We start from the raw sequence: 14,415 nt of genomic DNA, 5'->3' as shown, positions 1-14,415 counted from the left end.
GGCTGCCTCATTTGCCTGCTTGGCCTCATCCTCCCCCTGCTGCCCGTTATCCTAAATTATCCTGTGCGTACAGTTGAGGGGGGGGGGGGTGCATCAGAGGACCAACACCGCGTCAGTCCATTAGGGGGATGTGTTCCACCTGTCCCCAACTTTACTGATGCCCATGATACTCATTTAGACTACTTTCCAGGGCCGAAGTGACGTGGTGTGAGTTTGTGTGTAAATCACCGCACTGCGACTTTTTTTTTTGAGTTTTCTCAGACTTTCAGAGAAAAGTCCCACATAATGAATCAGTGCCCACTGCATAAAACTAGTCCAAAGCACTGCAAATGGTGGTTCACTTTCACATATGATCAAAAGCACAAGTCTCACAAAAGTCTCAAGGGAACTGACTGAGACTTTTTGTGAGAAAATTTTAGATAAAAAAAAGTTTCTAAACAGTTTGATGAATTCTACGCAAGATGTCTAGGGGTGGAGCAGAGGCGTAGCGTGGGGGGGTGCAGGGGGGGGGGCGGCCGCACTGGGCGCAACTTCTGGGGGGGCGCGTTCTCCGGGATAGGAATACTTCTTTTTATGTGCCCGGGCCGGCTCCCGTGTGTGGCTGCAGGCGGGGGCCGGCCAGAGCATATAAAAACTAATACTGTATACTAAAAACCACGGGGCCTCCAGCTGTTGTGAAACTACAACTCCCAGCATGCCTGGACCGGCAAAGGCTGTCCAGGCATGCTGGGAATTATAGTTTCACAACAGCTGGAGGCCCCCTGGTTTTTAGTATACAGTATTAGTTTTTATATGCTCTGGTCGGCCCCCGCTTGCAGCCACACACGGGAGCCGGCCCGGGCACATAAAAAGAAGTATTCCTATCCCGGACATCCCTGTGTCCCAAAAAATCTTTTCGGGACATAAGGATGTCCGCCGGTCACTCACCATTCCCCGGCGGCCTCCTGCGATCCTCCTTCGGTCCTTCGCTTCTCCGCCTCTATGGTTGTACGCACGGGACGTCACTGACGTCCCGTGCGTACAACCATAGAGACGCAGGAGGACCGCAGGATCATCGCAGGAGGACGCGCGCCGGCCGGGGCCTGGTAAGTGACCGGCAGCGCGTCATCTTCTTCAGTGTTCCGGTCACCGCTTCCCCGGTCCCGGCACCTACTGCTATGGTGCAGAGGTACAGGATTGAGGAAGTTGGCTCCATCTAGCCCAGTCTTGGATCATCTCCAGGGTTTGGTTCCATTTTGATGTTTAGTTTTTGTTCTTGATATTTTTAGTCGTTTACGATGGTTGTGAGACGACATATAATAGCACGGCCCATGCTAGGTTACTACGTTTGTAGATTTGTATTCATAGACCTGCTGAAAATGTGGAGAATGTGTAATGCATGTTCGCACTCAATAAAGTGTTTGGAAATAAACTTGTATTTAGATGCATTTTACTTTAATTACATCAGTATTTCATAACAAACAATACATGTGCTTAGGGGGTAAGGGTTTCTTTAACTAATCTAGTGGAAGAGACTCGAGTGCTAAAATCCACGGGTTAGGGGGCGCAAATGACTTGCCTTGCCCCGGGTGCTGACAACCCACGCTACGCCACTGGGGTGGAGTACACCTTTAAGGGACTCTTTAAACAAGTAAAGGATTTTCAAGGCAGAGAATTTCTTTAACAGATTAATTTTGCATTGAAACACCCAAAAGCTATGTGTGGGCCTGTGCCCGTCTATTAACACTTTGTCATATTGTCTGTTTTCCAGGGTCTGTACCGTATCAGTGGGGCCAAAGCTCGTGTGGAAAAACTTCAGCAGGCATTCGAGAATGGCAGAGAACTTGTGGATTTGTCAGGACATTCACCTCATGACATCACCAGCGTCCTAAAACACTTCCTGAAAGAGGTACAGTATAAGGCAGGGGTCACCAGCCTTCAGCTGTTGGGCATTGTGGGAATTGTAGTTTTACAACTCCTGGAGGCTGGGGAACACTGGTATAAAGCATTGTAATTTGCATAGATGACATATGAAGACTATCACAAATTATGTAAAAACAGCAGATTTTATAGGCTAAAACCAACAATATACAGTGGTCCCTCAAGTTACAATATTAATTGGTTCCAGGACAACCATTGTATGTTGAAACTATTGTATGTTGAGACCATAACTCTATGGAAACCTGGTAATTGGTTCTTAAGCCACCAAAATGTCATTCAAAAATAGTAAAAAGTGAGGATTAAAGAAAAATAAGTAGATAACTAATATAGATAAAGCAAATCCTTACATATAAAAGTAATAAAGATCTGCTGGGAGCTGTAATCACTGTCTATGTAGAGGACAGGAGCTTCTTCAGGGTCCTGTACAGTACACAGTGTCCTAAAAAAGTAACATGGAGCCGCCCTCACCTGGTGTCCGAGGGAGCAGCTAACCCTGGTACAGGTAAGGAGTAGTACAGAACATGTAATATCTCTCTGTACTGTAGGAGGCGCCACCAGACAGCCAGTCAGTGCATGCACTTCAGTAATACAGGTGTTTTACCAGTGAAATTTCCATTCTGATTGGTCGTTTCTTCCAGCCATTGACATGTTCCACAGATCTGGACTGTCTCAGCATTGTATGTTGAGTCTGGTTTCAGGTTAAAATGGTCCAGAAGAGACCATTGTATGTTGAAACCATTGTATGTTGAGGCCATTGTAAGTTGAGAGATCACTGTACTGTATAGCAGGACTTGACACCATCATATAGTAAGTGCTTGGCGCTTCCAGATGTGTTTGCGCATACATTTTGCGCCAATTTGAAAAAGTTGCAGTTGACAAATCCTCGCTTACCATGTAACACTACATTTAAGTTGTTTTCCTGAATGAGACTTGATTTGTACAAACATTTAGCGTCTTTTTCACAAGTGACGCAAAATACAGGATAAAACTAAGGATAAATTTCCCCTAATATCTTTTTCTCCAGCTCCCAGACTCTGTGGTGACCCATTATCTATATGAGAAGTTTATGGCCTTTTCAAGAGACTTCCCTGAAGAAAAGAATGAGCCAGAAGTTCGACAAGAGGCCATTCAGCAAATGAAGTATATTCTATGTCAGCTTCCAGCCAGTAACTACAACACACTGCGCCACCTGACAGCGCACTTGTACCGGTGAGTGAAACATTGTGGTGCTGCCAATTTATGTATACAACACTGCCCCCCTAAGCTATGGCATGTTACTGAAACAGTCTGGAGCGCCCTTATAACACCAGTCTGACTGTATAGTGTGGAGCGCCCCCTATAACACCAGTCTGGCTGTATGAGTACCCCCTATAACAACAGTCTGGTTGTGTAGTCTGGAGCGTCCCCTATAACAGCAGTGTGGTTGTGCAGTGTGGAGCGCCCACTATAACAGCAGTCTGGCTGTGTAGTCTGGAACGTCCCCTACAACAGCAGTCTGGTTGTGTAGTCTGGAGCGCCCCCTATAACAGCAGTCTGGTTGTGTAGCCTGGACTGCCCCCTATAACAGCAGTCTGGTTGTGTAGTCTGGAGCGCCCCCTATAACAACAGTCTGGTTGTGTATTCTGGACTGCCCCCTATAACAGCAGTCTCGTTGTGTAGTCTGGACCGTCTCCTATAACAGCAGTCTAAATGTGTCGTCTGGAGCTCTACCCTATAATAGCAGTCTGGTTGTGTAGTCTGAAGTGCCCCCTGTAAAAGCAGTCTGGTTGTGTAGTCTGGACTTCTCCCTATATCAACAGTCTGGTTGTGTAGTCTGAACCACCCCCTACAACAGCAGTCTGGTTGTGTAGTCTGGAGCTCCCCCTATAACAGCAGTCTGGTTGTGTAGTCTGGAGCTCCTCCTATAACAACAGTCTGGTTGTGTAGTCTGGAGCGCCCCTATAACAACAGTCTGATTGTGTAGCCTGGAGCTCCACCTATAACAGAAGCCTGGTTGTGTAGTCTGGACCTCCCCCTACAACAGCAGTCTGGTTGTGTAGTCTGGAGCGCCCCTATAACAGCAGTCTGGTTGTGTAGTCTGGAGCGCCCCTATAACAGCAGTCTGGTTGTGTAGTCTGGACCACCCCTTATAATAGCAGTCTGGTTGTGTAGTCTGGACCACCCCTTATAATAGCAGTCTGGTTGTGTAGTCTGGAGCGCCCCTATAACAGCAGTCTGGTTGTGTAGTCTGGACCACCCCTTATAATAGCAGTCTGGTTGTGTAGTCTGGACCACTACTTATAATAGTAGTCTGGTTGTGTAGTCTGGAACGCCCCCTATAACAGCAGTCTGGTTGTGTAGTCTGGAGCGCCCCCTATAACAGCAGTCTGGTTGTGTAGTCTGGACCTCTCCCTATAACAGCAATCTGGTTGTGTAGTCTGGAGCACTCCCTATAACAGCAGTCTGGTTGTGTAGTCTGGAGCGCCCCCTATAACAGCAGTCTGGTTGTGTAGTCTGGAGCTCCCCCTATAACAGCAGTCTGGTTGTGTAGTCTGGAGCGCCCCTATAACAGCAGTCTGGTTGTGTAGTCTGGACCATCCCTTATAATAGCAGTCTGGTTGTGTAGTCTGGACCACTACTTATAATAGCAGTCTGGTTGTGTAGTCTGGAACGCCCCCTATAACAGCAGTCTGGTTGTGTAGTCTGGAGCGCCCCCTATAACAGCAGTCTGGTTGTGTAGTCTGGACCTCTCCCTATAACAGCAATCTGGTTGTGTAGTCTGGAGCACTCCCTATAACAGCAGTCTGGTTGTGTAGTCTGGAGCGCCCCCTATAACAGCAGTCTGGTTGTGTAGTCTGGACCTCTCCCTATAGCAGCAGTCTGGTTGTGCAGTCTGGAGCGCCCCCTATAACAGCAGTCTGGTTGTGTAGTCTGGAGCGCCCCCTATAACAGCAGTCTGGTTGTGTAGTCTGGAGCGCCCCCTATAACATCAGTCTGGTTGTGTAGTGTGGAGCGCCCCCTATAACAGCAGTCTGGTTGTGTAGTCTGGAGCTCCACCTATAACAGAAGCCTGGTTGTGTAGTCTGGACCTCCCCCTACAACAGCAGTCTGGTTGTGTAGTCTGGAGCGCCCCTATAACAGCAGTCTGGTTGTGTAGTCTGGAGCGCCCCTATAACAGCAGTCTGGTTGTGTAGTCTGGACCACCCCTTATAATAGCAGTCTGGTTGTGTAGTCTGGACCACCCCTTATAATAGCAGTCTGGTTGTGTAGTCTGGAGCGCCCCTATAACAGCAGTCTGGTTGTGTAGTCTGGACCACTACTTATAATAGCAGTCTGGTTGTGTAGTCTGGAGCGCCCCCTATAACAGCAGTCTGGTTGTGTAGTCTGGACCTCTCCCTATAACAGCAATCTGGTTGTGTAGTCTGGAGCACTCCCTATAACAGCAGTCTGGTTGTGTAGTCTGGACCTCTCCCTATAGCAGCAGTCTGGTTGTGCAGTCTGGAGCGCCCCCTATAACAGCAGTCTGGTTGTGTAGTCTGGAGCGCCCCCTATAACAGCAGTCTGGTTGTGTAGTCTGGAGCGCCCCCTATAACATCAGTCTGGTTGTGTAGTGTGGAGCGCCCCCTATAACAGCAGTCTGGTTGTGTAGTCTGGACCTCTCCCTATAACAGCAGTCTGGTTGTGTAGTCTGGACCTCTCCCTATAGCAGCAGTCTGGTTGTGCAGTCTGGAGCGCCCCCTATAACAGCAGTCTGGTTGTGTAGTCTGGAGCGCCCCCTATAACAGCAGTCTGGTTGTGTAGTCTGGAGCGCCCCCTATAACATCAGTCTGGTTGTGTAGTGTGGAGCGCCCCCTATAACAGCAGTCTGGTTGTGTAGTCTGGACCTCTCCCTATAACAGCAGTCTGGTTGTGTAGTGTGGACCTCTCCCTATAACAGCAGTCTGGTTGTGTATAGCCGTCAACACGTCAAGCAATTGGTCCCACATATGATCTGTTTTCTCGCAGTCTTTGTGGTGCACAACTAGAGATCTTTCTTTTCTTTCCACATGTATAGAGTTTCAGAAAGGTTTGAGGACAACAAGATGAGTGCAAATAACCTTGGAATCATCTTCGGGCCCACACTAATTCGCCCAGCGCCGGAACAGGACAAACCTATGACCTGCTTGTTAGATTCTGGAAACCAAGCCCAAGCTGTGGAGTTCCTCATCAATAACTATGAAAAGATATTTGGGATGGATGAGCTACCTGCAGCAGGACGTCAAGAAGTGACCGAAGACACGTCTGAGGCCGAAATGGATGAGTCAATGATATCTGAGGTAAGAAAGATCATAGAGTGTCATCTCTCCAGAGGCTCACAGGACGCGTTTCGGCCACCTGGTGGCCTTCATCAACTGATCTTCAGGTGATTTTGCATTCATCCATGTGTGCCGGGACTTCTTCTACCTACTATGGGGGGTATTTATCAATAGTTGCTGTGCTTTGTCACATTTTACCCTTCTTTTTCTTGCGTTTTTTTTCACGGACGTGCGCCAAATTTATCATTCGCACGTCCGTTAATAACTTTGGCGCAAGTCCCGAAAAGCACATTAGACCGCGTTTTCCAGTCAGGAACGGCCACCAGAACTCTTGCGCTTCATAAATACTTTCTCTGCTGTTTTTTTCGTGTGTTTCGTTAGGAATTACTTTGTTAATGAAGTTTGATGGTTTGCAACATGTAAAATTTGTTATGTTAAAGGGGTATTCCGCCCCTAGACATCTTATCCCCTATCCAAAGGATAGGGGATAAGATGTCAGATCGCCGCGGTCCCGCTGCTGGGGACCCCCGGGATCCCCGCTGCGGCACCGCGCTATCATTACAGTACAGAGCGAGTTCGCTCTGCACGTAATGATGGGCGGTACAGGGGCCGGAGCATCGTTATGTCACGGCTCCGCCCCTCGTGATGTCACGGCCCGCCCCTTTCAATACAAGTCTTTGGGAGGGGGCGTGGCGGTCGTCACGCCCCCTCCCATAGACTTGCATTAAGGGGACGGGCCGTGATGTCACGAGGGGCGGCGCCATGACGTCACGCTGCTCTGTCCCCCGTATCGCCCGTCATTACGCACAGAGTGAACTCGCTCTGTGCTGTAATGATAGCGCGGTGCCGCAGCGGGGATCCCGGGGGTCCCCAGCAGCAGGACCGCGGCGATCTGACATCTTATCCCCTATCCTTTGGATAGGGGATAAGATGTCTAGGGGCGGAATACCCCTTTAAGCCTGTCACTCGCTACTTTGCCTTCTAGCTGTTCTTCCCTAACGACCTTCTTTGCTCTTCAAAGGCAATCAGCCATGTCTGGTGACATTTCCTCTGATGGAGAGGCACCTTCTAAAATGGCAACCTCTAACATAGCATCTTGATTAATGGGGTACCTGGAGCGCATTATGGTTAGCCATTTTAACACAAAGAAGGGTTAAGATGCCAGGGCCGCTTTAGCCGAATTTCTGGACATGTAATTTCATGGCGGCGAGATGCGACAAAGTTGCGGGAAAAGTGAGGCGAATTGCGCCAAACCAGGATTGTCGCAGATAATAAAATTGCGTCTACTGCAGCAAAAGTAGCTATGCCGCCCTACATTTCGGTTCAACATGAATTATGACGGCCCCCGATTGTCGCAAGCAAAGTCGCAAAAACAAAAAGACGCAACGCATATGCGTCAAAGACCCGCCAAAAAACCGGAGTAAAACGCATGGTAAATACCCCCCCATATGCCTACTGGTCCACGTGCACCACACTGCAGAAATGAGTGCCACCTCCTTCTACTTCTATTCATCTCTCCAAGAGACTCCAGCTGAGGTCTACACCGGGCTGGTCTGTGGTGAATTCTCTCATTTTGGATGGGCGATTGTCCTAAAGTGGTTTCACTTTCTGTTTAAGCTATGTGGTCACTGGTCAGTCTCAAAATATAGTAGAGATTGACTAGATGTACTCTCTCCTCTACTTCTAGTTGTTACTATTCTTTTGCTGTTTTTGGCTAAATTCTCAGACAATACGAAATCATTTCTTCATGTCTTCTGTTCCGTAGGATCCTGCGGAGGGCGCTGACTACTGTGCTGATGTATCAGGTAAAGATGGCCTGTCAATCCATTCCGGGCTAAACTTTATGGGTCGTAAAAGCTTTAATTAAATATTTGTTCATAAAAATGATTCATCAATAAAGGGTTACACAGCTTTACATATACAACTCCTTATGGACCATTTATGGTCTTTCCTCAGCATAGGTCATCAATGTCTGGTCGGAGGGGTGCTACAACCTGGCAGCCTCCCCCCTGATCAGCTGTTCACCAGAGCCAGAGCTACAGAATATAGACCAGCGGTCTCCAAACTGTGGTCCTCGAGATGTTGCCAAACTACAACTCCCCGCCTGCCCGGACAGCAAACGGCTGTCCGGGCAGGCGGGGAGTTGTAATTTGGTAACATCTAGAGGTCCCCAGTAATGGAGGACCACTGATATAGACAACGAACAGGGAGAAAGCACTGGCTCCATTCATTTTGTAGTGATGGCACCTTGTTACTACAGCTCGAATCCTATCTCCACTTAAAGGGCTACTCCTGTGGAAAACATTTTTTTTTTTTTTAAATCAACTGGTGCCAGAAAGTTAAACAGATTTGTAAATTACTTCTGTAAAAAATAAAATCTTAATCCTTCCAATACATTTTATGGGCTGTATTGTATACTACAGAGGAAATGCTTTTCTTTTTGGATTTCTCTGATGTCATGACCACAGTGCTCTCTGCTGACCTCTGCTGTCCTTTTTAAGAACTGTCCAGAGCAGCACATGTTTGCTATGGGGATTTTCTCCTGCTCTGGACAGTTCCAAAAATGGACAGCAGAAGTCAGCAGAGAGCACTGTGGTCGTGACATCAGAGAAATTCAAAAAGTGAAGCATTTCCTCTGTAGTATACAGCCCATAAAAAGTACTGGAAGGATTAAGATTTTTTTTATCGAGGTAATTTACAAATCTGTTTAACTTTCTGGCACCAGTTCATTAAGAAAAAAAAAAAAAGTTTTTCACGGGAGTACATCTTTAAATAGCTGCTCATCTGCAGTAACCTAGCACCACCACAACCCAATGAATGGAGCCATTTCTTAAAGAAGCGATAGTTCATAAGGCAGAAATATTGACACTCCCCCATATGTAGGAATCTTCATTTCTTTATTTCAATTGTGCAAAAAACATACATGGAGCGATAGGACAAACAAATGGACTATGGGAGCGATACGAAGCGGCTACAGCAGTTTGTTGCATTAGCACGCACTTCTCCCGGCCAAAAGCATCTCTTAAAGAAGCACTTCAAGTGCAGCATAGGCTATTATTAAAGAATAATGTAGAGGTTCTTGTGTATGCCTTGCACAAACCTGTTTTAGCCGATGTGGCAGGCATAGGCTAGACCCCATTTTGGATGTAAATTCATCACTGAAATGGTTCTGTCTACATTTCCCATGAATTCTTTGGCTGAGGGTGGGGCTAATCTTTGGTTAATCTGGCCGCCAATGTTGGAGTTCACACTGGGTAATACATTAGGCTCATAAGTGGGTTGAGGTCAGTTCACATTTAGTGTAGTTTTGATGCGTTTTGTTATTGACAGTGGGAGGCCAAAAGGTTGGACAAAAATTTTGACTCATTTACGCCAAAAAACTGGTGTACTGGTTAAAAATAAAATCCCCCCAAAGTAGTTTCACTTTTGCCAACAGTGTAGTCCTTGGACCATGTAGCACTAACAATAGATCTACCCATTGTCTTTTATTCTAGATTTCGATGGAAAAGATGGTGAACGAGCCTATCCAGGAGAAGAAGAAGATGATCCGAGCCTCTCCGACAGCTTAACATATTCCAGGGCTCACTTTAGTCGTATGCCCGTGAAGTCTCCGCGTGGTGAACACATCAAGACATCAAGTAGCGATGCTGGAACCGAAGTGTGAGGTTGAGACTTCTTATCCTGTAGGAAGTTGTACGAAAACCATGAGGAGAAAACCCAAGTTGGAGATCTTTTTGAGAAACTTTTCGTTGGCCTTCATGTAAGGAACAATCTGGAGTCCTTCTAAAATAGATCCAGATGTATTTTTTTAAGACTTATTTCTCAGGTTTACTTGTAAAATCCAATACTGAACCTCACACTCTACATGGAAATTACCAAAAAATGAACAACAAATCGGAGAAACATGGTGGAAGACCCACCTAATAAGATCTTCGAGAAGAGTCTATGGAGACTTAAAGACTCGTAAGTTGTGAGATACTGTATATTACACATCCAAGAGTGATATAAGAGTAATATTTATAGTCAAAAGAAACTTATGTTCTTGAAGAGGTGACAACGGGAGGTCTTTCCCTACTGAACAGGACAATCCTTGTTGTCCTCACTGGAGCTTACAGATGATCATGTTTGTCCTTCTGACCATTGGGTCATGGGATATGGTTGGCTTGCACAGAACATATGATCGTTATATAAGTGTTAATGTGTCTCCAATCCAACCAGTGTTCCAAAATGATATCTGGAAAGATGACAAATTCCTGTGAAAAAAGGGTAGGAGCTCCACTCAAGGGATGGTCCTGCAGGACTCCTGCTAATGGGAACAGTGTTCCAACTGCGGAAAAAGTGCAGGAACTCCGTTCCCATGCGTTTTTGCAGAACCTGAGCCCTGAATTTTCCTATGCAAATAGGCATGTGCATTGTTGGGGGAATCTAAATGAGCGTCCATATACTGCAGTGTTCCCCACCTTGTGACGCTCCAACTCTAATCATGCCCTGACATCTCAAGGCATGCTGGGAGTTGCAGTTTTGAAGCACTTGGAGAGCCACAGGTTGGGGGACACACGTTGCAAAACTACATCTCCAGACATGCCCGGACAGCCTTTGGCTTTGGCATGCTAGGAGTTGTAGTCTTGCAACATGTGGAGGTCCATAGTTTGGAGACCACCGATAGAGACAATGGACAGGGCGGTAGTACTTCTACGGTTCTTTAAAAATAAAAATGAAAAATGAACAAACTTGGCTTTGATGGAATGATAAAATAATGGAATATTTTTTTTTCTTATTTATTTGTGCAAGGAAATTAGCTTTTGTTGTATCCTATTTTATATTTTTCTCTATTGTACAGAGCTGATGACATATGTGATGTTATGTATAAATATCTATATCTACTTATGACTATAACATTGTATGTTTTTTTATGAGCATATTATAGGAGGTTAATAATAATAAAAAGGTACCATATATTCAGTGGGGCAAAAACAACAACAATTGCTAGTAGTAAAAAAAAAAAAACACACTAATTGCTAGCCAGTGGCAATAAAGAGAATCTGTCAGCTCTATATCATGCTCAGAGCTGCAGTCATGGGCAGATAGTGAAAATAAAATAAATCATATCTGTCTCTATGCTGATGGCTGTTTAAAATAATGTTTTCCTTCCAAGCTCAAGTGTCATAGAGGTCGTGCTGAGCTGCAGAATGCATGTCTTCTCTGTCGTCCACCTTTCTTACTCTACATGATTGATGTAGAGGGTTTGGCTTCCAGCACTGAGCTTTGTACATCAATCATTGCAGGTAGGGAATGGTGTGCATCCTGCAGCTCAGCACTGCCTCTATAACACTTGAGCTTGGAGGGAAAACATGATTTTATAACTTTGCAAACAGCCATTAGCTAAGAGACGGGTATCATGTGTTTTATCTCCCTATCAGCTATCTACCCATGGCTTTAGCTCTGAGCATGATATAGAGAAGACAGCATGCCTTTAATGCCACTGGCTAGGCATTGGTAGTTTTTTTTTTTTTTTTACGACTGCCAACGTCTGCAGCTCTCATCATGATATAGGGCTGACAGATTCCCTTTAAGGTATGCAATTGGCTTAATTTATCAAACTTGCTTGGTTCTGTAGATATCTATTATTTTCTCCCCTCTTGTTGACAGCTGGCTCCCGTCCACCAGCTCTGCTTTAGAAACAGTGGTGATGTCATTTCCTTTGGCCAGAGCTTCTGAGCTGAGTTCAAATCAGGGTCCCAGCTTGGGCTTATCTCAGCTTATTCATCATATCTGACAGTTGAAGGCAAAGTGCTTAGCTTAGTAGCTGTCAGATACAGAAGCAGACGACCTACCTCTGACTTCAGCCATCCACCAGCAATCCCAGAAATGTGAGCAGAGGACAGCAGCAGAGAGAGAGAGAGATAATCAGGGAAGATGAGACAACCCCTTTGGTAGAATAATAAAAAGGCATGTGAGACATGTAGAAGAAATGTGTACAAAGAGCATAAAAATATAATGTGACCATAGACTAATATCGGATAGGTGAAATTTGGTTAGCAATCAGTTCTTTTTTCAACATTTTGTATTCTCTACAAACAACTTCAGGGATGATACATCATCTTTATAAGGGTAAAATGGCTTGAAGAACTTTTACTTTGCCAGACTCGGCTCGCATGAGCCTAGCATAGGCGCTATTATTACCAACAAGGATAAGGAACACATGACGTTTTGCATTCTCAATGAATAAAGGAAATACTAGGAACACTTAGATTATGTCAGGGAAGCCCAGCATACCTTGCAGCTAGAAGCAAGATCACATGATCCCAGGTTATATACTTATTGCTTGCATTATGTGAGATCCAGCTTCCAGGCCAATCAGGAGACAGCACAGAGGTAAGTTTAAGAGGCTGATTAAACCCTATACATTGCATTGCGGCCACCATCATGGAGAGAAAGCTGATAGAGAACAGGAACTACAGATCCCAGAAAGTCTTTGCAAATCTAATAGAAAGCAAGATGAGTAAAGCATTGAGCAGTGTGTTGACCTCAGACAGTGACCTCCTGTCACCTCCCCGTATTATTGTGTCCAGTTGGTGCATTACAGATGCCAGCAGTGTCACTTCAGAATAAGCCAATAAAAGCTAACACAGCAGTGGGCTGACCTGTATTTTAAAATAAAAACAAAAGGTTTTTTTTATTAATGTAAAATACACATTTTACGTGCATTTTACGTGGATTTTCTGGGTTTAATTAACCCCTTGGGGACAGAGCCCATTATGACCCTAAGAACAGGAGCATTTTTTGCAAATCTGACCTGTCACTTTAAGCATTAATAACTCTGGGATGCTTTTACTTATAAATTTGATTCCGAGTTAGTTTTGTTCGTGACATATTCTACTTTATGTTAGTGGTAAATTTTCGTCGATACATGCATCATTTCTTGGTGAAAAATTAAAAAATTTCATGAAAAATTTGAAAATTTTGCATTTTTCTAACTTTGAAGCTCTCTGCTTGTAAGGAAAATAGACATTCCAAATAAATTATATATTGATTCACATATACAATATGTCTAATTTATGTTTCCATCATAAAGTTCACATGTTTTTACTTTTGGAAGACATCAGAGGGCTTCAAAGTTCAGCATCAAATTTTCGGCAAAATTTTCAAAATTGGAATTTTTCAGGGACCAGTTCAGTTTTGAAGTGCATTTGAAGGGTCTTCTGGTTAGAAGTACCTCATAAATGACCCCATTATAAAAACTGCACCCCTCAAAGTATTCAAAATGACATTCAGTAAGTGTGTTAACCCTTTAGGTGTTTCACAGGAATAGCAGCAAAGTGAAGGAGAAAATTCTAAATCTTTTTTTACACTCGCATGTTCTTGTAGACCCAGTTTTTGAATTTTTACAAGGGGTAATAGGAAAAAAATCCTCTCAAAATTTGTAACCCAATTTCTCTCGAGTAAGGAAATACCTCATATGTGTATGTTAAGTGTTCGGCGGGTGCACTAGAGGGCTCAGAAGCGAAGGAGCAACAATGGGATTTTGGAGAGTGAGTTTTTCTGAAATGGTTTTTGGGGGGCATGTCCCATTTAGGAAGCCCCTATGATGCCAGGACAGCAAAATCGTATACTATTATGGAAAGTACACCCCTCAAGGAATGTAACAAGGGGTACGGTGAGCCTTAACACCCCACAGGTGTTTGACAACTTTTTTTTTAAGTCCGATGTGTAAATGAGAAAAAAAATTTTTCACTAAAGTGCAGTTTTTTCCCCAAATTTAACTTTTTTTTACAAGGGGTAATAGGAGAAAATGCCCCCCAAAATTTGTAACCCCATTTCTTCTGAGTATGTAAATACCCCATGTTTGGACGTCAAGTGCTCTGCTGGCGCACTACAATGCTCAGAAGAGAAGGAGCGTCATTGAGCTTTTAGAGAGATAATTTGTTTGGAATGGAAGTCGGGGGCCATGTGCATTTACAAAGCCCCCCGTGGTGCCAGAACAGTGGACCCCCCCACATGTGACCCCATTTTGGAAACTACACCCCTCACAGAATGTAATAAGGGGTGCAGTGAGCATTTACACCCTACTGGCGTTTGACAGATCTTTGGAACAGTGGGCTGAGCAAATAAAAAATTTAATTTTTCATTTTCACGGACCACTGTTCCAAAAATCTGTCAGACACCTGTGGGGTGTTAAGGCTCACTGTACCCCTTATTACATTCTGTGAGGGGTGTAGTT

General features: G+C 44.9%; 1 protein-coding gene across 3 annotated transcripts in view; it reads left to right on the top strand.

The window, feature by feature from the left end:
* The window catches only part of GMIP (GEM interacting protein), a 99,770-nt gene extending 88,693 nt beyond the window's left edge, over positions 1 to 11,077 (top strand). For all 3 annotated transcript variants that reach the window (XM_056570688.1, XM_056570689.1, XM_056570690.1), the window contains 5 exons: positions 1,751 to 1,888; positions 2,945 to 3,129; positions 5,954 to 6,215; positions 7,960 to 7,999; positions 9,689 to 11,077. In XM_056570688.1, coding sequence (XP_056426663.1) covers positions 1,751 to 1,888; positions 2,945 to 3,129; positions 5,954 to 6,215; positions 7,960 to 7,999; positions 9,689 to 9,858 — 795 coding nt within the window. In that variant the 3' untranslated portion in view covers positions 9,859 to 11,077. The remainder of the gene's footprint in view (positions 1 to 1,750; positions 1,889 to 2,944; positions 3,130 to 5,953; positions 6,216 to 7,959; positions 8,000 to 9,688) is intronic.
* The last annotated feature ends 3,338 nt before the right edge of the window (positions 11,078 to 14,415 follow it).

The sequence above is a fragment of the Hyla sarda genome, chromosome 4, assembly GCF_029499605.1.
Source record: "Hyla sarda isolate aHylSar1 chromosome 4, aHylSar1.hap1, whole genome shotgun sequence".
Lineage (NCBI taxonomy): Eukaryota > Metazoa > Chordata > Amphibia > Anura > Hylidae > Hyla > Hyla sarda.
This window is presented reverse-complemented; position numbering and strand designations above follow the sequence as displayed.